This window comes from Xenopus laevis, chromosome 5L (assembly GCF_017654675.1).
Source record: "Xenopus laevis strain J_2021 chromosome 5L, Xenopus_laevis_v10.1, whole genome shotgun sequence".
Taxonomy (NCBI): domain Eukaryota; kingdom Metazoa; phylum Chordata; class Amphibia; order Anura; family Pipidae; genus Xenopus; species Xenopus laevis.
The window spans coordinates 6,924,175-6,951,773 of NC_054379.1; the positions used below are offsets into that span (position 1 = coordinate 6,924,175).

General features: G+C 41.8%; 1 protein-coding gene across 7 annotated transcripts in view; it reads right to left on the reverse strand.

Annotated features, from left to right (window-relative positions):
• LOC108716426 (protein kinase C epsilon type) overlaps window positions 1-27,599 on the reverse strand; it is a 224,538-nt gene that overhangs the window by 62,204 nt on the left and 134,735 nt on the right. For 5 of the 7 annotated variants that reach the window (XM_041562500.1, XM_041562499.1, XM_041562501.1 and 2 more), the window contains exons 4-11: window positions 22,608-22,642; window positions 20,658-20,743; window positions 19,505-19,634; window positions 17,873-18,015; window positions 17,496-17,528; window positions 16,004-16,100; window positions 14,631-14,845; window positions 14,273-14,446 (exon numbers count right to left, since the gene is read on the reverse strand). In XM_041562500.1, the coding sequence (XP_041418434.1) occupies window positions 14,273-14,446; window positions 14,631-14,845; window positions 16,004-16,100; window positions 17,496-17,528; window positions 17,873-18,015; window positions 19,505-19,634; window positions 20,658-20,743; window positions 22,608-22,642 (913 nt within the window). The remainder of the gene's footprint in view (window positions 1-14,272; window positions 14,447-14,630; window positions 14,846-16,003; window positions 16,101-17,495; window positions 17,529-17,872; window positions 18,016-19,504; window positions 19,635-20,657; window positions 20,744-22,607; window positions 22,643-27,599) is intronic. The other 2 variants (XM_041562498.1, XM_041562497.1) reach the window with 1 other exon arrangement.

Here is a 27,599-nt window from a genome sequence, read left to right on the forward strand (position 1 = left end):
CTGGTGCTACACCTCGGACATTTATAGCCAGGCTATTGAATTATAGAGATCGGGATAGAATTCTCCTGGAAGCCCGAAAAAAACAGGAAATTATCCATGAGAACGCTAAAGTCTCTATATACCCGGATTTATCTATCTGTTTCTTGTGGCTGCGAAGTGTGCAGCAGTGCGATTTAGATTGCGGGGGGACCCGCATCAATAGTGATACACTTAAAGACGCAATCCTCACTGGTTTCTCCTGCAAGTGGAGTGGGAGTATTAAACAAGTATTGGAGGGGAGTTTAACTTTACAACTGAGCAATTCAGATTGGGCTTCTTACCCATTGTTTGTTAGTGATTGACGAATCACTAACTTTATCTCTACCCCATGTGCATTCCGAGACCCACTAAGTGGTCTACCCTCCACCCTATTGCCAGATAATTCCGACCATGGCCCTGGTCTTTTCCCCCTGACCCTGCATTTCTTTTAACGGTTTCCTGGACTCATACATTTTATCTAACGATTAATAAAAGTTACGTTTTATCTCTGATTGGTTCTGTGAGCCATCGGATCTAAGGTTGGGGAGGTGCACTATATAGGGTTAACTTTCTCTTCTTTTTTGACAATTTTGATTTACCCTGCACACCACCTTACTTTCTCTCATATATGATGGATGGTGCTCCCTAAAATCTACAATTTTCTATCACACTTACAAGACTCCTGGGGCCCTCACTAGGTCCCTGACTGGAATATATCCTGTACCCCCATGATGGTGGCCTTGGTGCAGGTTCATACTGGCAAGCTACAACTCAAAGGAACCTTCTCTGAGCAGCTGGTCATTCTAGCTCTCTATCATTATTCTTCTCTGATATAATCACAAAGTGGTGAGCAGATCAGGAATGAAAGCTTATTCCCAACTGTGTTGGGTATGGGTTGAGAAGGTGCAGGTTATAGTGACTCCAGGCTGGAAAATTCCCAACCTGTGCATCACTAGTTGCCAGACTTCTAAAGCTGAAGCCCCCATTTTGGTTAGGGTCTCCCGTAGCTCTTAACATAGTCACAAATATAGGGAAATATTGGTATATTAGTCATCCAGGCATAGTTACAAGAATATCTAGGATGGCAAATACTGTTCCACCCTAGTTCTCACCCTAACATAACCATAACATTCACCCTAAATCTTTCCCAAACTGGCCTCCAGTGAGCCCCATAGTATAAGAACCACAGATATAAGGCATATCGGTTGTGAAAAAATCATTTGGGCAACATATCACTGTTTTTCAACGGTAAGTAGAAATACTCAGCATGTTTAAATATATTCAAAATCTAAAAAAGCCGCACAGAATGACAAAAAATATTCTTTGCAACACAAAAGATGCATTGGCTGCTTTCCAGCTTTCCACCTGTAATCCTTCCCGAAAAGGCTGTGTCTAAAAAAAAAACAAACAAAAAAAAAACCCAGGTGATGCTGGTAAATAATGATGGTGTCATGTATTTAAAGAATAAACCGGTAATCGGATATGTTTGTTGCGCCTTCACATGGAAAGTGCTGATGTCCGTGCAATTGCAGGGCACATCAGTGATGTAAATGCAACTGTGACCTTTGCACAAAAACATTTTAGTAAATGTCTTGCATAAAAAAGGGCATTAACTCAAGGGATGAAAACATAATTCTGCCTCTTTATAGGTCCCTGGTGAGGCCTCATCTGGAGTATGGGGGGCAGTTTTGGACTCCAGTCCTTAAGAGGGATATAAATGAGCTGGAGAGAGTGCAGAGACTAAGTGCAACTAAACTGGTTAGAGGGAGGGAAGAGTTAAATTATGAGGGTAGACTGACAAGGTTGGGGTTGTTTTCTCTGGAAAAAAGGCGCTTGTGAGGGGACATGATTAGACTTTACAAGTACATTAGAGGACATTATAGACAAATAGCAGGGGACCTTTTTACCCATAAAGTGGATCACCGTACCAGAGGCCTCCCCTTTAGACTAGAAGAAAAGAACTTTCATTTGAAGCAACGTAGAGGGTTCTTCACAGTGAGGACAGTGAGGTTGTGGAATGCACTGCCGGGTGATGTTGTGATGCTGATTCTGTTAATGACTTTAAGAATGGCTTGGATGATTTTTTGGACAGACATAATATTAAAGGCTATTGTGATACTAAACTCTATAGTTAATATAGATATGGGTATATAGAATTTTAATTAAAAGTAGGGAGGGGTGTGTGTATGGATGCTGGGTTTTCATTTGGAGGGGTTGAACTTGATGGACTTTGTCTTTTTTCAACCCAATTTAACTATGTAACTATGTAACTATGTAACTATGTTTATTTCACTTACCTTTCTGTTCCAAGGCAGGACCCATTCCTGGCACAGTGTGTTCCCAATGCTCATCTCATAACACAGGGCACCAAATGATCCATCTAACACTCACTACATGCCATACAGAGGGGATTAAAGGGGAAGTAAAGTGTAAAATAGAATAAGACTAGAAATGCTGTATTTTGTATACTAAATATAAACATGAACTTACTGCACCACAAGCCTAATCAAACAAATGATTTATACTTTAAAAAGTTGGCCACAGGGGGTCGCCATCTTGTAACTTTGTTATACATCTTTGCAAGACCAAGACTGTGCACATGCTCAGTGTGGTCTGGGCTGCTTAGGGATCGTCATAAATGATCAAAACAGCACAAGTCAAATAATATCTGCCAGAAGCCGATACACAAGACTGATTAATAATCAGAATATACAGACTGCACTGGGTCCTGTGTTGTCATGTAATCTAATGTGGATTTTATAGTTTTTGTCTTGTTTAATACAAACTTTCTCCAACTCTGCAGAACCAGTGGCTGCAGCAAAATAATCCTCCAAATAAAATCCCAGTTTATCTGTTTAAATCTGGCTCCATGATCTTTGTCCCTGCAGCTGGAGTTGGAAACAGTAAAGGGGATGTAAAGGCAAAAATAAAATCCAATACAAATCTCTACACAGTCGCCGACTGCTCTACAGGGAAACAAACAAAGCTGCTTGAGTTCTGCATGGCTGGGAATTAAGTGGGGGCTCCCCCTGCTGTTCATAAGTATGATTGTTTCCCTGCTCAGCAGTTAGGGACCGTCTGAAAATTCCTATCAACAGCAGTAAATGAAGGGAGAATTTCACTGCATACAGTCAGGTTTGTTATAAAAACGGTACATATTTTTTAATTAAAGTATATTGTAATATATAGAAAAAAACCCCTAATAATCTGATTTAAAAAAAAAAAAAAACCAGAGTGGAAAAAGTCACGGCCCATTGAACATGTTTTACACATTTTCCGGTGAAGTAAAACAGATTTGCTCTTTGCTAGTCTTGGTATCATTTATCTGGAACCTTTGCAGCAATGCCACTTTCCAAGGATTTTAGCCGAGTGTTTCCTTTTGTTTCTGGTTTTTACTACATGCTCCACCTAGTGGCAGAATGCAAAATCTATTATTCAAATATTAATAAAATAATGTAACACTAAGGGGGGTTATTTATCAAAGGTTGAATGTTAGAGTTTTTTTTATACCTCTCGAATAGTATCTTATTTAAGAAAATACTCTGATGTAAAAAACTGACCGAGTTCGAGTCTCTAAATCCAAAAACTCGAACTTATTGAATTGCTCGAATTGAACGGGTTTTTGGGCAAAACCCTCTGAAAAAACCTTGAACATCATGAAGACTATTAACATCTTCAAGTGGATCAAGGGACCTCTGTCATTGACTCCTACATGACCTTGACAGGTTTTAGATGGTGTATTTTCGAATTCGAGATATTTCCAGGTTGGGGTATAATAAATCTCAAAAATGTGAATCCTTTTCAAAAAAATTTAAATTCAAAAATTTGAGTTTTAACCAAAAACTTGAAAACTCAAATTTTCGCGGAAAACACAAATCGAACCTTAATAAATCTGCCCCTAAAGTGTACAAGGAAAAAGCAGAAAGAGAACAAATTTGCATCCTGAACAAATACATTCCCAGTATTCCCTGGTGAAATGCAGCTTGTTAAAAACACTTTCTATACCGGTGGTATACGGTAACTAAATCTTCCAGAATCCTTCAGTAACTGATCGATGAACCTTCATGTGTTTGACATTTTTCAGTAATGTTCTGGGTTAGTTTTAGAGAGATTTCACTTGGTGGCGATAACACAGAACATGGTTTTATAATGGAAAGGGAACAGACCACATAGACTGGTTTCCCAATGTAGATTTATTTATTTATTACTGTGTCTTGGGGGCTCCCATAATAACCACTAACAACTATACAGTTAATCCTTTATTGACCCATTCCAGCGTGTTCTTTACTCAAACATCTGCTGGGCTATAAAAGTCTGCACAAAGTGGGAATGAGTTCCTAGAGAAAATCATTATCCAAGCTATAAATTATAAATAATTTCGGCAATCCTGCGAGCGCGAGTGTCCGAGCCAAGTCAGCAGCACGCATAGAACTGTACATTCACAGACTGAAAGCAAATAGGGATTGAGTTGGATCGCGGCCAGTTAAGAGGCAGGAGATTATCCAAAAATAAAGTGGTTGCACAGGCAGTATTGTCATGTTTAGCAAAGTACTGCCATATAACGGCTCAGATCGGAGTAAAGAAAACATGAACATGAAATAGGTATTCTTAGCAGTGCCATGAACTGGGGCTTTTCAGCCCAAAATGTAAAGTTGCAAAGTGCCAGTTCCTGCCGCAGCCACATATTCTGCCACAATAATGGCAGATTCAGGTTCATCTCTGTTGTTGGAGAGCAGGCACCATAGTTGTACATGGATTACCTTACAGCAGGGGTTCCCAGACATTTTAACCCATGAGCCACATTCAAATTTAAGGGTTGGGGAGCAAAACAAGCATGAAAAGTCCCCTGGGGTGCCAATTAAGGGCTGTGATTGGCCATGTGGTAGTTCCTATGTGGACTGGCAGCCTATCGGAGGTTCTGTTTGGCAGTACACCTGGTTTTTATGGAGCCATAAGCACCTCACCAAAGCAACAACCAAGGGGTTGGTGAGCGATAAATTGGCACGAGCCACTGGTTTGGGATCATTGCTCTAATTTCGCCTTGAAATAAGTGGAGATGAGAAGTCAGACAGAACAGGTTCTTTAGCAAAGAAAATGTATGGGGTGAAAGCCTGTCCTACTGATATCTAACCAGGGATCAGTCAGATCTATTGTGCAGGTTATAACATGTGGTTGGTTGAGGACCACAATCCATGAGGAAATCTACTGGTGGGTTTACAGAGGCCCTATTATAATCCAAATGCTAGCCTCTGGCAACTCATTATCATTTTAAAAAGTTAATAAATTGGATAGGATTAAAGATACTTGGAATCCCTTGAGAACCTCAAATGTTAATAAACATGTCAAGGTCCTTAATGTAACGCTTCTCAAACTTTTTCAGTTTTTGAACATCTAACCTTTGGCCAGACCCCTGCAGGTCAAACCATTGGTCAGGGCACCAGGAATATTGGCGCAACAGTCATGCAATCATATTTCAAGAATATCTGAGATAGCAAATGTATGTTCACCCCAAATCTCCCCCTTACTGACCTTCAAGCTGGTCTTTCAGGGGGATCTAGGAGAACAAATGTCCATTCTACCAAATTCTGCCATTGCCCAAGCCCACCAGGGACGCCAGTGCCAGATTTTTTGAATTAATGCCAGAAAGTGAATGTCTTAAATTGCACAAATTGGCCTTGGTCACTACTGAAGTTTGTCCATGTCTTCTTCTAACACCCAAAACTATTTGGCACTGCCATAACTATTTATTTTGAAGGCATCTAATCACCATATAATTTGCTTCATTTTTAAAACCACCCACTACAGTTTCCCTTTAAAGAGTTAAGACACGCCAGTTTAACAATGACAAATCAATGTGTGGGTGATAACAAAACGACTTCAAGAAATGAGGTTCCCATGGAAGTTAAATCGTTTTTTCCTGTGCAACGAGGCTATTAAAATAATTCGACCTAATCGCTGTTTACACAAAGCCGAGCACATAGAGTTTACATAAGTAAAGATGGAAATAAACATCCCCCCTGCCATTCAGATCAACAATTTCTGCTGAATGACAAGAACATACGGCTAAATTCTGATGGATCTGACGGATTAGGGAACAGCAGTAAATATTTAGGCCCAAGAACCAATTTATGGGATAATTTATCGCGTAGGAGGTGAAATATTATGACTAAAGGAATACAGGGAATTATCGCAGCACAAATGTAGAGATTTTTTCATGTTTTATGCACATATTTGTTATGCGTCAATGGGAAGCTGTAACATTCTCTTCAATACCTTCTACACATAAAGGGGTATATCTATCAAAGGATACAAAAGACAATTCTATGGATAATACTAGAACTGATATTGACATGTAGTCCCTGAATATTTACTGTAGAGGAAGTCTCCAAACATGAACATAAAGCTAGTACCATGGTGCATCCCAAGTTGCCTTATTCATGAAAAAACAGGGTCAGACAGGACCACCAGAGTAGGAGGAATACCTCAGTGGGACCAGGCATCAGAGGGCCTTCTAGTCTACCCAGCTAAAGTAGAGCTGGAGCTTCAAAAAGCCCATCCAACCTCAGGGCCATGTGGTCCTAAGCGTAGGTGCAAACAGAAACTCAAAGCTGTAAAGGTTGCCCTGCTCCTAAGCAAGTCATGGAGACAAGGAATAGACAAAACCAAGGGGAACAAAGGACACAACACTGACCGTATGAAGTATTTATGGTAACACGGACACTTTTAACTCTGATGAACATAAAAATACTCCAAGTTAGGGTCTCACTGGCCATTGGGACACCAAGAAAAAAATGGTGGGGCCACCGACCCAGACCCAACACTCTAGGGCAGTGATCCCCAACCAGTGGCTCATAAGTAACATGTTGCTCCTTAAACCTTTGGATGTTGCTTTCAGTGGCCTCAGAGCAGGTGCTTATTTTTGAATTCCAGGCTTGGAGGCATATTTTGGTTGCACAGAAACCAGATGTACTGCCAAACAGAGTCTCCTGTAGGCTGCCAGTCCACATAGGGGCTACCAAATAGCCAATCACAACCCATATTAGGCACCACCCACCTAGCAATATGCTTGTGTTGCTCCCCAACTCATTGTTGCTCACAGGTGAAAAGGGTTGGGGACCCCTGCTCCCCGCAAAGAAAAAAGTACAAGATACACGGGGGAAGGGAGGTTACGGCATTGCCATGTTGTGGACCTCATGACTGTGGTGGGGGGGCCTAGGGGTGTGTGGAGAGCCCCCTGAGGTGGTAGCACCAGGGGGATGCAGACCCCCAGTCTGCTCCTAGGTTGCACAGCATGCAAGATTTGCTTTCTGCTCTTTAGTGTTATTTGGGGATTGCGATTGGCATGCGCATCCCAGCAAGTCCCAGCACCCTGATAATCTTGACAGCAGAAAACCCCCCTCTGCATGGAATGGAGGAATCCGAATGCTGCAAATAAGTGTCTGTATAAAACCAAAATCAGGCAACTGCCATGTGCTTATCATCTTATTGCTTCTGGGCCTTAAAGTGCAAGCTACTAGAGCACATGTGGATCAAGTGGGAATAGGGTATATTTTGCTTTATGGCTCTGCAGTAAAAACCATATATTGAGAATTAAAATGTCTTTCTAGGCTAAATTTGTTTCATATCCACCCCCTCAGGATATTTCAGTAAAGAGGCTTCAAACTTTATTAGGTTATATTTATTTGATTGTTCCCACATGTAAACGGAGTAAATCTTTTTAAAGGATATAAAATAAATGCCGCGCTGGAATAAACAGAAGGAAAGAATGTGCATTGTGGGAATTATCCGTGGAACTGACTCTTCCCAAGGCCCTTATCTATTGTTTTACATAACAGGCGTTTTGTTTGGTTTCTTCATTTCCGCACGTCAAACTACAAATACGACCATCGCATTCAGCAGAGGCCGTTGGTTTATTTTATAATGACTACGGGTAGAAATGGGATCCTGATCTGGGTCCGGTTCCCTTTGGGAGAAGGATTAAAACTGGAATAGAATAATAACATTGAGAATCTCGCCGGTGAGTTGGGGATGTGCTGCTCATCCAGGAAAATCTATTCATAATAAAAATATCAGAAATAGTTTCAGTTCCTGATTTGGTGCCGGTGCAGTATAGCTTGGCCCAAAATAGGGTTCCGGTGTTCTGGGGGTAACAGAATGGAGCTAATCCGGAAACACTGAAACTTTAAGGAAGGGGTTAATTGAAATCCAAAGTTGCTTTACCCATAGAACGTGTGTTACATGAGCCCCTCTTACCCCTTGGCTGAAGTATTGGAGGAATGGTTAATAGAATAGTTCTAGATCAGGATTCTACTGAGGGACGTACAAGAGAAACAAGGCAATTCACATGATTTCAGTTTCTCCCACAACATATTCCCTGTGTAGCTTCTTCTCTTTTTTATCTCATACATAATGGAAATATGGGATAGTTTTGTGACTTCTATAGGTTCCTTTTACCCCCCAAGGTCTTAGCCCCAGCATATTGGATATTCTGTGGATTTCTCATAAGTGTAAGTCCTCTATCCGGAGCCCTAACACACTGAAGTCCGTACTCTGGAGTGTGTCTCCTTGGGAACTAATACCACGTTGTCTCTCACCAGTGTTTCTTAGATTGTGCTTTCCTTTCACTAACTAGAAGGTCTTGTTCATAGCTTTCCTTTGCACAGATTTTACTAATGTGTTCATAAGGGTCCTGGGTCTTTCCTTCACCGAGGCCTCCTGCCTCAAGCCCCTACTAAGGCCTCCCTCCTCAGGACCCTACTAAGGTCTCCTTCCTCAGGTCCCTACTAAGGTCTCCTTCCTCAGGACTCTACTAAGGCCTCCTTCCTCAGGACTCTACTAAGGCCTCCTTCCTCAGGACCCTACTAAGGCCTCCTTCCTCAGGACCCTACTAAGGCCTCCTTACTCAGGACTCTACTAAGGCCTCCATCCTCAGGACCCTACTAAGACCTCCCTCCTCAGGACCCTACTAAGGCCTCCCTCCTCAGGACCCTACTAAAGCCTCATTCCTCAGGACCCTACTAAGGCCTCCCTCCTAAGGACCCTACTAAGGCCTACCTCCTCAGGACCCTACTAAGGCCTCCTTCCTCAGGTGCCTACTAAGGCCTCGCTCCTCAGGACCCTACTAAGGCTTCCCTCCTCAGGTCTGCTTCCTCAGGACTCTACTAAGGCCTCCCTCCTCAGGTCCCTACTAAGGCCTCCTTCCTCAGGACTCTACTAAGACCTCCTTCCTCAGGACCCTACTAAGGCCTCCTTCCTCAGGACCCTACTAAGGCCTCCCTCCTCAGGACCCTACGAAGGCTTCCCTCCTCAGGACCCTACTAAAGTCTCCTTCCTCAGGACCCTACTAAGGCCTCCCTCCTCAGGACCCTACGAAGGCTTCCCTCCTCAGGACCCTACTAAAGTCTCCTTCCTCAGGTCCCTACTAAGGCCTCACGCCTGAGGATCTGTAGGGTGTAGGTAAAAGGCTTTCTTTGTGTTCTCACTGTGTCAGGTTCATCAAACAGAGTTTAGGAGCCGCCAACACTTCCTTGTCTTCACAAATCAAAATCAATCACTCTGGAGAACCAATGCCATCAAACAAGTGATTATTTATTAAGTTGCACTACATGTTTCAGATCTAACTGATCCATCCTCAGGGGCCAGTGTTCACAAAGTGCATAACCCAATAGTCCAAATTTAAACACAAACTTAAACCAACAAGACTGTCAGTTCCACAAGGTGGCCAGACATTATATAGGCCCCTGGAGGGCAGTACTGCATTTGAATTTGCCTCGTTGTGGAACTGTGGTCTTGTTGGTTTAAGTTTGTGTTTAAATTTGGACTATTGGGTTATGCACTTTGTGAACTCTCCCGCCTGAGGACCCTACTAAGGCCTCCCCCCTCTAGTCCCAAGTGGAGACAACATATAATAGAGGCAAAGCTGCTGAAGTAACAGCCAACCTTGATTTATTCTTTAATCTGCATAATTCTATGGAGAGTCTCTATGTACACATTAGTATTCTCCTATATTCAGAAAGAACAGCATCTTCATGAATCTGCACAGAGAGATAAGATAAAGCCATTGCAGTTATAGCACAAGCCGTCAGGACTATATTAATGGGGTTATATCAGAGGCCACTCACAGCAGCAGGACACAAGCTCATTCCCTTTGCTACAGATTTAACCACTGTAGCTTTTTTATTTGTTAATGAAGAATTTTAATGAATAAGCGTCAGATCCAAACCAGTTGTGCCAGTATAAACACTATTAACTGGGCCTGCTGAAACCACAAGCTTTCCATTCCCTACTGATCTCTCATCACTGAGCTGATAGACTCGCTGGGAAATGAGCTGAAAATGAAACGGGGAGAAAGGAAAATAAGGGAGAAGCATGTTAATTTAAAGGGGAACAACCTGTTAGTAGGATGTAGAGAGGGATATTCTGAGACAATTTGCAATTGGTTTTCATTTTTTATTATTTGTGGTTTTTGAGTTTCAGCAGCTTTCCCGTTTGTAATTTCAGCCATCTGGTTGCTAGGGTACACATTAATCTAGCAACCGTGCACTGAACTGAATAAGAGACTGGAAAGAGTCAGAAGAAAAAGGCAAATAATTCAAAAACTATCAAAAAGAAAAAGTCCAACTGAAAAGTTGCTCAGGATTAGCCATTTTTATAAAATACTAAAAGTTACCTGAAAAGGTGAAGCGCCCCTTTAAGCATTTGCAGTGGGTGTAAATAAAATTGTTTCCATTCTCTGCAGCAGTTCCGACTCCAGAAACAATGTAGCAGAAGCCAACTAATTAACTGGACTGGGGGAGAAGTAACTGATGCTACAGAAATATAAATATGACATTAATCAGTGGGGTAACTATAGGGGAAGCAGACGCTGCAGTCTGGGGGGGCTGGGGGAACAAGGACTGAAAAGCAAACACCTCTCTCCCAGTCACTCTCTTACCTGCGCAGGGAATAGAGTGACTGGGAGGGGGGGACCGGCGCTCTAGTTAAACCATTGATATGAATCCTTATATCCCTTTCTTACAGACTCTGTGCAACCTTATGTATGTATATCTGCAACCGCTTCACCTGCAACCACTACACCTGCAATCGCTACACCTGTAACCGCTTCACCTGCAACCGCTGCACCTGCAACCGCTACACCTGCAAATGCTTCACCTGCAACTGCTACACCTGCAACTGCTGCACCTGCAAATGCTTCACCTGCAACTGCTACACCGGCAACTGCTGCACCTGCAACCGTTACACCTGCAACTGCTACACCTGCAACCGCGTCACTTGCAACCGCTACACCTGCAACCGCTACACCTGCAACCGCTACACCTGCAACCGCTACACCTGCAACCGCTACACCTGGCGCTTTTTATCTGGACACTTCCTTCTAGGGATGCACCAAAGCCACTATTTTGGATTCGGGTGAACCCCCGAATCCTTCGCGAAAGATTCGGCTGAATACTGAACCAATTACTACCTTGTTTTGTGACAAAAAGACACACGATTTCCCTCCCCTCCTCTAATTTGCATATGCAAATTAGGACTCAGATTTGGTTTGGCCTGGCAGAAGGATTCGGCTGAATCCTGCTGAAAAAAGCCGAATCCCGAACCGAATCCTGATTCGGTGCATCCCCACTTCCTTCAACCCTGCATTATTGATGCGGCAGTTTCCAAAAAAACTAAATTATACCTTCACCCCTAAATCAGCGAGACCTTCAGACTGGCATCCCCAGTGGCCAACCCAACAGAGTAGCCACCCGGCTACAGTTATAGCACTTGTATATACACGTTGTATAGTAACATACAAACTTCTGCACTGTCTGTTACCCATGTGATACTTTGTACTCACTTTAGGAAGCTCTTTGCTGCCACCCTCTGCTGAATCCACAACAATAATATCGACCAGAAGCCTCTCATTTCTCTTCAGTCCTTACAGTTAATAATATTGTGTAATTACCACTTTTACTGCACAGGTGGGTTTGTAACGACTAGATTTCTCCAAATTCATCCCCAGGAGTCTGTTTATCCCTCTGCACTACGATCTTATCATTGTACATTATTATTATATAATACACACGAGCCATGAATATCTTGTAAATTATATCCTTATAAACGGTGACTAGTGACGTCATCAGTTATAAACGGTGAGTTCTGATGTCATTTCTGTCACATGACTCACTGAAACTTGTGTATTATAATAAATAAAGTACCCCCAGTTCTAAAATCTGAGGATATTAGAAGTTACCTCGGAGTTCCATGACCTGTATAAAAAAAACACTCGGCCTTCGGCCTTGTATATTTGGCCTTTTATATGGTCATGAAACTCCTTGGTGACTTATAATATCCTTATATTTTACAGTAGGGGGTTCTTTATTCACTATATAACATGATTTCCTGTATCTCAGAGCTGTTACATTCGATACAGAAGAACATGGAACTACAGAAATAAAAAGGTCCCAAACAGATTCGTCTGTTTATCGAAAGCCCAAAAGGCATTTCCCCCGTTGGAGGTCACAGAGGCAACTCTGCACTTGGGCCGTTACACTTCGTATATAAACACTCGGAAACTAGTGGCTTGTTAGAAATTCTGTGCCAATATTTATTGTTCATTATTCTACAGGAAATGACTAACGCTGTGATGTAGCAACCTGCAATGATGAGAGTTAAATAATTTCATATGAAGCAAACCCAGCTATTCATATGGGGCTGCTTTTATTGCCCAAAGATCCAGAGCAGAAGGTTTCCTCTACACTACAATGTCGGGCAGCTATAAATGTCCTGGTTGTGTCAGGAACTTCCTGGTTTATTGAAATGGGAAGGGGAGGAGCTTAGGCATAACACATTATAAAGTCATAACTAACAAAACAGATAAGGCATAGACTGGTGTGTGGAAATGGGTGGGATTTGAGTGGTTGAGGGCGTGACTGACTGTAACTGGGCAGGTCCATGACGAATGAGGGGTCTGCATTACAATGTCCTGCTTCTCCAGTGGGATAGTTGTAAAAATGCAGAAAGAAACCTGTACAACATTTTAAAGGTGCTGTTCCCCTTTAAATTAACTGTTAGTATGATGTAGAGAGGGATATTCTGAGACAATTTGCAATTGGTTTTAATTTTTTATTATTTGTGGTTTTTGACTTATTTAGCTTTTTATTCAGCAGCTCTCCAGTTTGTAATTTCAGCCATCTGGTTGCTAGGGTCCAAATTCCCCTAGCAACCATACACTGATTTGAATAAGAGACTGGAATATGAATAGGAGAAACCTGAATAGAAAGATGAGGAATAAAAAGTAGCAATAACAATACATTTGTAGCCTTACAGAGAATTTGGCAAATAAGGCAAATAATTAAAAACAATCAAAAAGAATACATGAAGTCCAAATGAAAACTTGCTCAGAATTAGCCATTTTATAACATACTAAAAGTTACCGGAAACAGTCAACCACTCCTTTAAGCATTACGTTCCGACTCCAGAAACAATGTAGAGTCAGAAGAAGGCGACAAATAATGAAAAAAGTATAAAAAATAAATAATGAAGACCAATTGAAAAGTTGCTTAGAATATAATATACTAAATGCTAACTTAAAGGGGTGGTTCACTTTTAAGTTAACTTTTAGTATGTTTAGATTGGTCAGTTCTAAGAAACTTTTCAATTGTTGTTCATTATTTATAGTTTTTTTTTAATTATTTGCCTTCTTCTTCTGACTCTTTCCAGTTTTCAAATGAGGGTCATTGACCCTATCTGAAATCAAATGTTCTGTAAGGCTACAAATATATTGTTATTGTTACTTTTTATTACTCATCTTTCTATTCAGGCCTCTCCTATTTATATTCCAGTCTCTTATTCAAATTAATGCATGGTTGCTAGGGGAATTCGGACCCTAGCAACTGGACTGCTGAACCTGCAAACTGAGCTGCTGAATAAAAAAGCTAAAAACCAGAAATAATAAAAAATGAAAACCTTGTCTCAGAATATCCCTCTCTACATCATACTAACAGTTAATTTAAAGGTGAAAAACCCCTTTAATGCCTCGAAACAGCCGATGTGACAAACGATTACTGAAACCCTCAGTCTAACACACACAGCACAGGCATCTCTTTATATAATTTATAATCTGCAGCTAAAAATTAAATTAAATTTTCCCTCTGTTGTTGTTGAACTGTAACTCCCAGCAACCCCCGACTCCAATCCAGCTGAAATTCCAGTAATGTTGAGGCCAAGTAGAGACGGCTCGGAGGCATGTTATATAGAAATGCCTTTGGGTTACCTTTGTCTGGAAGCAGCAGTAGAGCTGGGTCAGGTAGGGATGTCTCCGGGCCAACGCTAGAATCCTTTTCTCTGTCATCGTACAGTCGACATCATCATCTTGCAGAATGACATCTTTCTTTAGGACTTTTACAGCGTAAACCTCATCCCGGCCCTTCAGTTCGGCCAACATCACCTGCAAAGCACAGGATTCGCTCAGTTATTCCAGGGATTTACACCTGCAGAATATCCCTATACTCATATGTCATTACTGATTAAAGGGGAAGTAAAGCCCAGCACGTGCCTGCAATAAGTTTCGAGTCAATTAAGGATCAAGGATAGACCAGAGCATGACTAAGTAATATTCCCATTCAGCTCACCTTTCCAAAACTGCCTTTTCCTAATACTTTGATGAAGTTGAACTCTTCCAGTCCTGTTCTCTTGTTCTCATGCAGTTTTACATCGCCGTTCTCTCCATTTTCCCCGGTGCTGCTCAGCTGGTTCTCTGTGGCGGCCGTAGCTGTCGACTTGTGTTCTTCCCCCCGGTTATCAAACGACAGAGCTTTCCGGATGTTGTTTTCCAGGTCTTTAATTTCTAAAGGGTAAATGATGCAGAGAAAACAGCCAAATGATTCTTGATTTGTCTTTAGTGCACAAGACTCGGGTTCAGAGTGTATCTCTGACCTCATAACTGTATCTCTGACCTCATAACTGTATCTATGACCTCATAACTGAATCTCTGACCTCAACTGTATCTTTGACCTCATAACTGTATCTCTCACCTCAAGTGTATCTCTGACCTCATAACTGTATCTCTGACCTCATAACTGTATCTCTGACCTCAACTGTAAGGGTAAATGATGCAGAGAAAACAGCAAAATGATTCTTGATTTGTCTTTAGTGCACAAGACTCGGGTTCAGACTGTATCTCTGACCTCAACTGTCTCTGACCTCATAACTGTATCTCTGACCTCATACCTGTATCTCTGACCTCATTACTATATCTCTGACCTCATAACTGTATCTTTGACCTCAACTGTATCTCTGACCTCATAACTGTATCTCTGACCTCAACTGTATCTCAGACCTCATAACTGTATCTCTGACCTCATAACTGTGTCTCTAGCCTCATAACTATATCTCTGACCTCAACTGTATCTCTGACCTCATAACTGTGTCCCCGACCTCATAACTTTATCTCGGACCTCATAACTGTTTCTTGGACCTCATAACTGTGTCTGCAACCTCATAACTGTATCTCTGGCCTCATAACTGTATCTCTGGCCTCATAGCTGTATCTCTGACCTCATAACTGTATCTCTGACCTCAACTGTATCTCTGACATCATAACTGTATCTCTGACCTCATAACTGTATCTCTGGCCTCATAGCTGTATCTCTGGCCTCATAACTGTATTTCTGGCCTCATAGCTGTATCTCTGACCTCATAACTGTATTTCTGGCCTCATAGCTGTATCTCTGACCTCATAACTGTATCTCTGACTTCATAACTGAATGGGTTTCTGGGTAACCTGTGCCTGAGGGCTTTCGAGTTATATAGAAAACACGCGTAACACTGACAGAACAGAAAAAAAGGCAAGAACTAAGGCTGCAGGGGTCACTTTATTATGCAGCTTGTGGATTGGGTCAGACCAATAAAGGCAGAGGGAGAAATTAAAGAACAATTGATACAATGGAAAATTGAACAGCTCATCCCACTCCGATGTAACCAAAAAGGAGAGGAAATAACTCACCCTGATCACATGGAGAAGTTGGTGCAGATTTTGACCTATCGTCTTCAACCACCGGACCCCCAGGGACTGGCTGCTGTGTCTCCGCTCCTGCAATCAACTAATGGAACAAGAGCTTGAGTGAAAAAGCTGAGACAAGATACAAAGCAATGCTCAGTGATCGGAAACCTGCAGTTCCTTCAGCCGTTGTTGGCTAAAACTCCCAGTACCCCTGGCCGACGGCGGCTGTGATTATGGTTGTTGTAGTTCAGCAACACCAGCCGAGGTGCAGTTTGCCCACAACTTGCTCTGTATTCTGAGCTAATTGTGCAGCTAATTCTGATTGCTGTACCCACTAGTGTACAGGAACAAATGCAGAGAAAGAGTTTTGTTTAGCAGTAAACGATTAGTTGCGCCCCTAAATTAATTATTTATTAGTCAAAGAGGAAGAGTGAGGTCCGTAAAAACAAAACAAAGAACACTGAGATAGTAAAGTGAATTATGTCTGTAGCTTTAAAGGGGTCGTTCACCTTTAAGTTCACTTTTAGTATGTTATACAATGGCTAATTCTAAGCAACTTTTCAATTGGTCTTCATTTTTTCTTTTTTTTATAGTTTTTTAATTATTTGCCTTCTTCTCTTGAGTCTTTCCAGCTTTCAAATGGGGGTCACTGACCCCATCTAAAAAACAAATGCTCTGTAAGGCTACAAATGTATTGTTATTGTTACTTTTTATTACTCGTCTTTCTATTCAGGCCTCTCCTATTCATATTCCAGTATCCTATGCATATCAATGCATGGTTGCTAGGGGAATTTGTACCCTAGCAACTAGATTGCTGGAATTGCAAACTGGAGAGCTGCTGAATAAAAAGTTAAATAACCACAAATAATAAAAAAATGCAAACCAATTGCAAATTGTCTCAGAATATCACACTTCACACCATACTAAAAGTTTATTTAAAGGTCAACAACCCCTTTTAAGAGTGGAGCCTGCAGTTATAAAATGAGCCTTCCCACCTTCACATGGGAGCTTGGTGCTGCCATACAGGAATTACGGGATTAGTGCAGTCATGTGCCGAAAGGTTTAAGGACCAGAACCAATAAGGGTTAAGTTACAAGGGTGACTAATTGGAGTGACCCAATGAGGTGCAAGTCATTTTTATAACTCAATGCGTTTCACTGCATTTTGTATTACCCCATGGGTTCAGCTCCAATGCAATATGATGGGCAGGAGGGAATGCAGCACGGAATATTATCACTCCATAGGACAGAATGCCAGGAAGCAACCAATCAGCAGGCTGCATTTATTCTTCACTATTTAAAAAAGCAAACATCTGATTGGTTGTTATGCATTGCTGCCCCTGGGCAGATGCTGTGCCCTTTATTACATATGGGGATAATGTAGAGACCCTCGTAGCTCAGCCCTTATATAAGAGACAGGATGGTCTGCGAGAGTGAGTGTGAGTAAAGCAGGAGAGAGAGGCGATTAGAGCGCTGCCGGCAGTTTCATAGCATACCTGCATTGGCGAAAATATAAGGGCGTTTCTTTTCTGTTATAGGACGAAAAACAGGTCATCAGGTACGAGTTTATAAACGAACTTGCCTTAATGACTGGCCTTTTATACATTGGGTAAAGGGGAGGTTCATGACAAAAAGACAATAAAGTGGCAGTTGCAAAGTTGGTATTACTAGTGCAAAACTTTCTTCCAATTGTGTTTATTTTGGGTCAATATTCTGGGCAAAGAGGATCTGTTTTCATTGCAATTAACTAGAAGCGGGGAGGGAATTAACATTGGCACAGTTTGATTTGTACTCCTAGTGCCCCCCTTGACAGGGGCCCCTGATAATGAGCAAATGCGAACAGTACCCGCAGGGGGCAGGTATAGGACTGTACCTTTTTCCTTCTCTGCCCGGCCGCTGTGATTTTATCCGGTGTGACCCCAAGATCCGCCAATACTTTTGCAATGCCCCGAGAGTCCACGCCGCAGTTGGGTGCTACATTTGACTCACAGCGCCGGTGAACGTTCATTTTACAGACTGGAACAGAACACGGGGAAGAACAGGAATTAGACATGATCAGCAACACAGAACCCAATTCTCTTTGGTTCTGCAGTGATGATTCAAGGCCAACTAACTACTGCTAATAACATTCTTGCTACGCTTTCCCTTTTTGCAGTTTTGTTCCGCTTGCAACTGCCCTTTCTTATTCTAGACTAGTACTTTGGTGCCCTCTGGTGGCAGTAAGAGGCATTGCTCTCAGAGCTCAAACACACAACATTTGCACTGAGGCACCACTACTGGAGGACACAAGGGACCCCTGGGATTTAATGTCTGCCACAGTCAGTAGGTAAGTACAGGGCTCCCCTCCCCCAGTGATCCCTCATTTCCAAACAATGCCTCTATGCCCTGCACCAATCACTCACGCCGATGCCAAATACCAGTCCTAGAAATAATAAATTGGACAAAATTCTATTGCCAATTAAAACATCTACCCAGGATCAGTAACACAACCCTGATGGGGCTAATCAAGTCTTGACTGTCACTTGCACAGGGCCACATTGGCAACTGGCTTCACAATACAGAGGTTGGCTATCTGACTTGAGATGTACAGATTCTGATGTTAATAAGCAATTCATCTCCCCTGATTTATGCCAAGTTCATCTTTAGCCTTATGCTAAGTTACCCTTTAATTTTAAGTCTGGTTACCCTTTAGTTTTAAAGGAGAACTAAACCCTAAAAATTAATGTGGCTAAAAATGACATTTTATATATATAACTACTACTCTTTTATATATGTATTCTATATAGTGAGGCTAAAGTTTGAGCTTGTCAATAGCAGCAATGATCCAGGACTTCAAACTTGTCACAGGGGGTCACCATCTTGGAAAGTGTCTGTGACACTCACATGCTCAGTGGGCTCTGATTGGCTGTTGAGAAGCTAAGCTTAGGGCTCGTCACTAATTATCCAGCAGAAAATGAGCTTCCCTGGCTGTAATATAAGCTGATGCTACAGGTTTGCTGATTATTCAATTCTGATGCTAATTGCACTGGTTTCTGTGCTGCCATGTAGTAATTATGTGTATTAATTACTAATCAGCCTTATATTGAGACATTTCTATTCTATGTGTACTGTATATTGTGAGTGGGCCCCTAAGCTCAGTAAGTGACAGCAGCACAGAGCATGTGCAGTGAATCAGCAGAAAAGAAGATGGGGAGCTACTGGGGCATCTTTGGAGACACAGATCTTTACTGCTAAAGGGCTGTGGTTGCCTTGGGCTGGTACAGAAGCACAAAACATCATGTACAACATTTCTACCTACTTCTTTAGTTAGGCTTTAGTTCTCCTTTAAGCCAAGTTTGCCAGTACAGACTGAAGAAACATCATTGTAAAATATGGGCAGGGGTCGTAATTAAGTGGCAATTAATATGGGCATAATTCTGCTACTAGCCAACACTCAGCACTTTAGAGTAAAGGGGATACACAGAGTATTTTATATAAGTCAGAAGCATATGGCTTAGGTACTTACCTTTACACTGCAAACCTTGTCTCATCAGTCCCCAGAGTAATGAACCACAGTGGTCACAGAAGGTGGGTACTTTATAGTTATGGTTGCCAAACTTGTGGGGCATATTTACACTAAAACGCTGAGAACCCACCTGCAAGATTAGAAAATATTCATTGAATATATATATATATATACAATACACAAAAGCCATGAATAGCTTGTAAATTATGTCCTTATAAACGGTGAGTTCTGATGTCATCAGTTATAATCGGTGAGTTCTGATGTCATTTCTGTCACATGACTCACTGAAACCCGTGTATTATAATAAATAAAGTTGCCCTTGTTGAAAAATATGAGGATATTAGACATTTACCTCGGAGTTCCATTACTTGTACAAAAACACTCAGCCTTCGGAAAATTCCTCGGTAACTTATAATATCCTTATAATTCACTATATAAACTCAGGCATTCTACTACCTTTTCAACAATTTGACAGGTTTCTAATGATTCACTAATTTATTAGGGCCCTCAAAATCCTTTGTAAAAACCCCAATACCTGTGTATTAACAGCTGCATTCAGTATTGCATCAGTGCATTCCTCCCAACATTCAGAAATGGAAAGAGAACAAAAAGTTTGGCCACACCTGTTTTATGGCCACACCCCCTAATTACCACGCCCATTTTACAACATTTGGCGGGTTCTGAACATATAAACACATTTCTGGGAGTTTGAGTGCGATGTTTCATGTGTTTATTACAGTTTTGCTAATGAAGGTGACTTTCCCTTTAAACTGCGAGTCGCACTTGTCCCAAGAGACCTGCTTATCTTAAATAGTTACAATTGTGTCTTCGCTTAACTTAAATTGTTACAATTGCTTAGCTGAAATTGTTACAAATGTATCTAAGTGCAGCTGCTGAGTGTTCTGGGCTCTCTGCCAAAAAGCCTCTTATTTTAATTCAGTTCCAGGAACTTTGTATCTTTTTTCTGGCTTTTCAGTGCAGGAGATCAAAGAGAAAGTCAGGGCATTTCAGTAACTAACACGGGACTGCGGGTTGAGCTGTCAAAAACGGGACTGTCCCGCAGAAAACTGGACAGTTGGAAGGTATGTAAGTGAGACTCAAAGTGAGTGGGAAAATACAGAAGAGAAGGATGTTTTCCAAGCTGGATATTTACCTCGTCGGGGGTCTCCTGTTTCTTTAGGCCGGCGCATTTGGTTATTATGAGCTCGTGGCACCTCTTGTGAACAACACACGTGCAAACTGTCAACAGAGACACAAGTGTCATTATCATTCACGTGACTCTAATTCATAAACATTATATTCTATAAAGTACATTACAGAGATCCGCTCGTCTAATGAGGCTGCCAAACAAGCAGATCTCTGCCCAATTTGATCACCTACGTAATGGGTCAAGTCAGGCTGATGAAAATGTCGGCCAATTGGTGGGACCCAGTCCCGGCCAATAAGCTGTCGGCTGTAATTCTCTAGAGGGGGAGTGGGCAGCAGGTATTGGCTAGTGTATGGGCAGCAGGTATTGGCTAGTGTATGAGCAGCAGGTATTGGCTAGTCTATGGGCAGCAGGTATTGGCTAGTGTATGGGCAGCAGGTATTGGCTAGTGTATGGGCAGCAGGTATTGGCTAGTGTATGAGCAGCAGGTATTGGCTAGTCTATGGGCAGCAGGTATTGGCTAGTCTATGGGCAGCAGGTATTGGCTAGTGTATGGGCAGCAGGTATTGGCTAGTGTATGAGCAGCAGGTATTGGCTAGTGTATGGACAGCAGGTATTGGCTAGTGTATGGGCAGCAGGTATTGGCTAGTGTATGGGCAGCAGGTTTTGGCTAGTGTATGGGCAGCAGGTATTGGCTAGTGTATGGACAGCAGGTATTGGCTAGTGTATGGGCAGCAGGTATTGGCTAGTGTATGAGCAGCAGGTATTGGCTAGTGTATGGGCAGCAGGTTTTGGCTAGTGTATGGGCAGCAGGTATTGGCTAGTGTATGGGCAGCAGGTATTGGCTAGTGTATGGGCAGCAGGTATTGGCTAGTGTATGGACAGCAGGTATTGGCTAGTGTATGGGCAGCAGGTATTGGCTAGTGTATGGGCAGCAGGTATTGGCTAGTGTATGGGCAGCAGGTATTGGCTAGTGTATGGGAACTATTAGTTGTACAAGAATATCTGGGCTTCAGACTAAATTGTCTAATGGGCATGCACACAGTTCCTCCAATCAGGACGCTGTATATATTCACCTTTACATTCTATTGGTAGAAACATTATAAAGCTTTATTTCTGGTTAGAGCTTTGCTTTCCTATAGACTTCTAACTGTCTATGGCTGGCCATGAGACTGAGCTCATACACAGCAAGTGAAGGGCCTTAAGGGGTATGTGAGGTGGGAACTGGATGCCCAATAAGTGAGAACTAAATTCTGCCTCGTCCTCATCCGCAAACAAATTCAGCCACAAGTAGCCACCAACAAAGGTGCCATGAAAGCTGAATAATCATTCATATTTATCAACACCATCGTCTCCTAATGGTGCCATCCTGGGCTCTGTGTACCCAGCTTTATTATAAAGCTTTATTATAGGCTGCCATTTTAAAGGGGAACTCCACCCCAAAAACAGTTTTTGGCCAAAAAGAAAATGTAATTTGATAAATAATTATTCAAGCGGTTTTGAAGTTATTGAAATTGGTTTCTGTCTGTCCCTGAACTGCTGGTTCTGACTTTAGAAACAACCATGCAGCAGAACTGGTCCCTGAGTCCCAGTATAAGCAGCTCGGAAACAGGTTAAAGGTTAAATGAAGTGAACGATTGATGAGGGAGCTTTTTTAAACAATGTTGCAATTTACATCCATTATTTTCTCTTAACAATCCAGGATATTATGGGAAATAAATAGGATTACATTTTATTACAACAGCGCCACCTTCATCAAAAGATATAGGTAAAACACAGATCAGCTTATACATGACTATGAAAGGGAGGAAGGGGATGCAGGGAATGTCATTGAGGAATATATATATATATATATATATATATATATATATATATATATATATATATATATATGCAGTTCACTGAGTATCCTGCAGGGGGCATGAGAGTGTTCCAGGCATACAGTATGTTACTTACCTTGACATTGGTATCCCTGTTTTCCTATAACTCCCCTGCAACAACAAGCAAACAATAATAATGAGACGGGCAGAGGAGGGTGGAATTTGGAAGATCAAATAAGTATTTGGGGAGACAACAAACAGACCAGAGTTTCCCATGGGAGAGTTTATACAACTATAATTCTATATGGCAGGTGGGCTCTACATGGGATAAAATGTTTACGAGCAAATGTCCTTATTTGTTATCAGTTTAACTTTAAATTAACAGTTAGTATGATGTAGAGAGGGATATTCTGAGACAATTTGCAGTTTGTCTTCATTTTTTATTATTTGTGGTTTTTGAGTTATTTAGCTTTTTATTCAGCAGCTCTCCAGCCATCTGGTTGCTAACATCATAATTCCCCTAGCAACCATGCACTGATTTGAATAAGAGACAGGAATATGAATAGGAGAGACCTCAATAGAAAAATGAGTAATAAAAAGTAGCAATAACAATACATTTGTAGCTTTACAGAGTATTTGTTTTTTAGATGTGGTCAGCGACCCCCGTTTGAAAGTTGGAAAGAGTCAAAAGAAAAAGGCAAATCATTGAATAAATACAGGTAACTCCCCAATATCTGGGAGGGTTGAGAGCAGAACTGTGGGATGCAGAATATTATTTCAAGCGAATCTTTCCCAGAACCCACCCAAAAAGCTTGAAGGAGAAGGAAAGGCTAAGCTTTATCAGAAAAGTCTATATAAATACGCCAGTAAACCCTCAAAGTAATGCTGCTCTGAGTCCTCTGTCAAACAGCACATTTCTTTCCTTCTATTGTGTACTCATGGGCTTCTGTATCAGACTTCCTGTTTTCAGCTTAAACCTCCAGGGCTAGGGCTTGAGCATGCTCAGTTTGTTCCTCTCTCCCTCCTCCCCTCCCTGCTGTAATCTGAGCCCAGAGCTATGAGTGAGCAGGGAGAGACTCAGACAGGAAGTGATGTCACACCAACTAATATGGCAGCTGCCTAAACAAACAGAGAGCTTCTAGAGCTGTTTACTTAGGTATGGTAAAGCATTCTGCAGAATAAATTTAGTGTTATAGCTTGTATCTAATCTATTGGCGATAAACTGCTTCGGTAGCTTTCCTTCTCCTTTAATGATTCAAAGTCACTAGGTAACTATTGGGGGGAATAATAAGAAACTGAGCCAAATTTGGCATCAAATGAATCACATATGGAAATACAATATAAATTGTATATGGAAAAACATCGGGTTTATGTCACAGGTTGTTCCGGGAGCAGGTGCCTGAAATTCCTGGGGGACACTCAGGAGTCGCATGCGTAAATGTTGGGGTGCAGAAACTCACAAACACTTGACATGAGTCACTTTTATTATAAATATCCCCAGAATGGATTTATTTCAGTCTTTAAAATGCAAATTGCAGGGTCGTGTAACAGGAGAGATGGAGGCTGTGATTCCCTTGTATTTCATCAGTAATAACTTGGATTATAAATGTTCCTCTGATATTTGTAAGAAGCACTTACAGCTCCTTAATGAGTCATTGTCTGACATGCAAGGGAATGCTGGCTTCTCATTGGCTCCTGGAGAGTGGAATCAAATAGTCTCTGCCATTATATGAAATTGGCGCCAGTGGGTGGCACTTTATTTCCTTGGCCCAGGCACTAACTTATATTGCTGAAAAGCAACAGGAGCCTCCCACACACCTCATTTATACTCAGCACCAATGTGTTAGAACAAACCCTATATATATATATATATATATATATATATATATATATATATATATATATATATATATATATATACACGCCCTAGTAACAATCTTTATACTGCTCTACACATAATTATATTCATCTACAACAGACATGGCAATCATTCCACTGTTACTATAGGCACCATCTCTCCCTACTATACCTGCTATCCCACAGTCACACTCCCTTCCCATAGACTATTATCCCACTGTTACTATAGGCTCTATATCTCCCTACTATACCTGCTATCCCACAGTCACATTCCCTTCCCAGAGACAATTATCCACTGTTACTATAGGCACCATCTCTCCCTACTATACCTGCTATCCCACAGTCACACTCCCTTCCCATAGACTATTATCCCACTGTTACTATAGGCACCATCTCTCCCTACTATACCTGCTATCCCACAGTCACACTCCCTTCCCAGAGACTATTATCCACTGTTACTATAGACACCATCTCTCCCTACTATACCTGCTATCCCACAGTCACATTCCCTTCCCAGAGACTATTATCCACTGTTACTATAGGCTCTATATCTCCCTACTATACCTGCTATCCCACAGTCACACTCCCTTCCCAGAGACTATTATCCCACTGTTACTATAGACACTATCTCTCCCTACTATACCTGCTATCCCACAGTCACACTCCCTTCCCAGAGACTATTATCCACTGTTACTATAGGCACCATCTCTCCCTACTATACCTGCTATCCCACAGTCACACTCCCTTCCCAGAGACTATTATCCACTGTTACTATAGACACCATCTCTCCCTACTATACCTGCTATCCCACAGTCACACTCCCTTCCCAGAGACTATTATCCACTGTTACTATAGGCACCATCTCAGGCTTGGACTCTTCATGTGGTTGTGTCTAACCCAGGCTATGGTTTAATTGTAACAGAGAAAAATACATTCCTCTAGTAGTTCTTAGAATAACCCCCAGTCTAACAATATATGGGCACAAGCGCAGTCAGTGGCTCATCTGCTGAACCCATTTGCTGCTCCTGTCCTGGGATCCCCTGAGATTTCCGATGCTGTTGGTACTGGGACAAGGAATGTTTTCCTGTTTTCTATTTGCTGTGAATGCCGCCAGAATGACAGGATCTATTAGGCAGGAAGAGACACGTGCCCAGGGTAAAGGAATGTGTGTGTAGGATCAGATTCTTGTGCAGGATCAGATTCTTGTGCAGGGTCAGATTCTTGAGCAGGATCAGATTCTTGTGCAGGATCAAATTCTTGTGCAGGATCAGATGCGGGTGCTGCTTGTGAATGGGCGTCGGAAACAATACAGTCAATACAAATGTAGCAGCTAAAATCTGAATGATTTAGAGGAGATGATGAATGGTGAGCAATGCACAAACATTGATTCATCTATTGCTCAAGCACCCCCAGAACCTCCAATGCCTCACCTCTTCACCCAAGCTTAGACCCCCTAGGGCAGTGGATAGGGGTGAGTCAAGATATTCCTGATACTATAGTAACATTGCTACAATGACAATGCTTCTAACAAAGGCAGGAGTGAAGGGGCAGAAGTACAAAGGGGGGACTTGGACACAAATGGGGCAATGTAATAAATCCTGTAAAGTTTTCTAAATGTCGGCAGGAAGCAAACACACGTCAGATTGGTTGCTATGGGTTACTAGATCTGAGCAAACTGTTACTACATTAAAAAAAAATTCAGAAAACCTCTACGGTAACCCAATTCTGAGGCTGTTTCCGTCTATAGGAACAGAATTTATTCAGTGCTTGGGAGGTTCTGTTCAGAGGGACAGTTACCTACTATGTCCCACGAAGGGGACAAAATGCATCTAACAGTCTGGCTTAATAAAAACTAAACTAAAAAAAAAAAAAACAACAATAATAATAATTGTAACCCCCATTGAGCTCCGGGAAAAATCACAAGAAGATGCCGTTAATCCCACATGTCAGTTTATATTTCGTTTCCAGCAGAGGGAGAGCTTGTACCAACCTGGAGAACTTCATGGGAGTCATATAAAGTATCGGGGATCTAATAGGAGAGATGCCTTTATAATAATTATAATCAAGTCTGCAGGTTGGATGTAATGGGGATTTTATGGCCCCAGGGTCAATCATGTTCTTCCCCTCCCCCCCTAAATAAAGTATGTGATATATCTGATTGCAAACTCATCAGGGTTAGTCTTTGGATAACAACTGCATTTCCCCCGAGTCCTCAACTCATGAACTTCTGAATGAATCAAGTGGGAGCCCTAGGCAGGCTCACAATTAGGCGCCCCACCCTTCCACTGCCGTCCTCGTTCACAGACACAATTTTGTGGTTGCTGCACCCCAATACTATAAGCTCAAGTCAAAACTGTATTCTGGAAGTACCAATGGGAAATAGACAAATTCTTTGCAAATAAGTCACAATTTCAAAAATATTACTACTGGAGGAACTAATCGTTGTCACAATATTTGGAATAAAATAAAAAAGAACTGAAAAAAAAACCCCAAGAAGCGGAGAAGTGAAGTTTGAAGAAGAGACAGGAAACAGGTGCAAACTGTCAGTAAAACTCCTAAATGAGTATTATTTGCTACTGGGCTACCAGGGTTTCACCCACAATGAGTGTTGGCACCTGCTTCCTCCTGCCTCTCCCCGGACTTTATGTTTTTATTCCTTTTATTCCTCTTCATCAGGTTCAGCCAACAGCTGCTACTTGAGATAAGGAGGATCAGAAGGGCGCCATCTCCTGGTGAGGTTTTGCTCAGGCATGGTGTGATCCCTGGTGATACGATGAGCAGCCAACCAAGTTGGGGAAGTTCTTCATCAGTATAATGTCCCATAAAGGAGAAGGAAAGCTACCGAAGCAGGTTAATGCCAATAGATTAGCCACAATAGTACAAGCTATAACTGTATTTATTCTGCAGAATTCTCTACCATACCTAAGTAAACAGCTCTAGAAGCTCTCTCTGTTTGTTTAGGCAGCTGCTATATTAGTTGGTGTGACATCACTTCCTGCCTGAGTCTCTCCCTGCTCACTCATAGCTCTGGGCTCAGATTACAGCAGGGAGGGGAGGAGGGGAGAGAGGAGCAAACTGAGCATGCTCAAGCCCTAGCCCTGGAGGTTTAAGATGAAAACAGGAAGTCTGATACAGAAGCCCATGAGTACACAATAGAAGGAAAGAAATGTGCTGTTTCTTTTGACAGAGGACTCAGAGCAGCATTACTTTGAGGGGTTACTGGTGTATTTATATAGACCTTTCTGATAAAGCTTTTAGCCTTTCCTCTCCT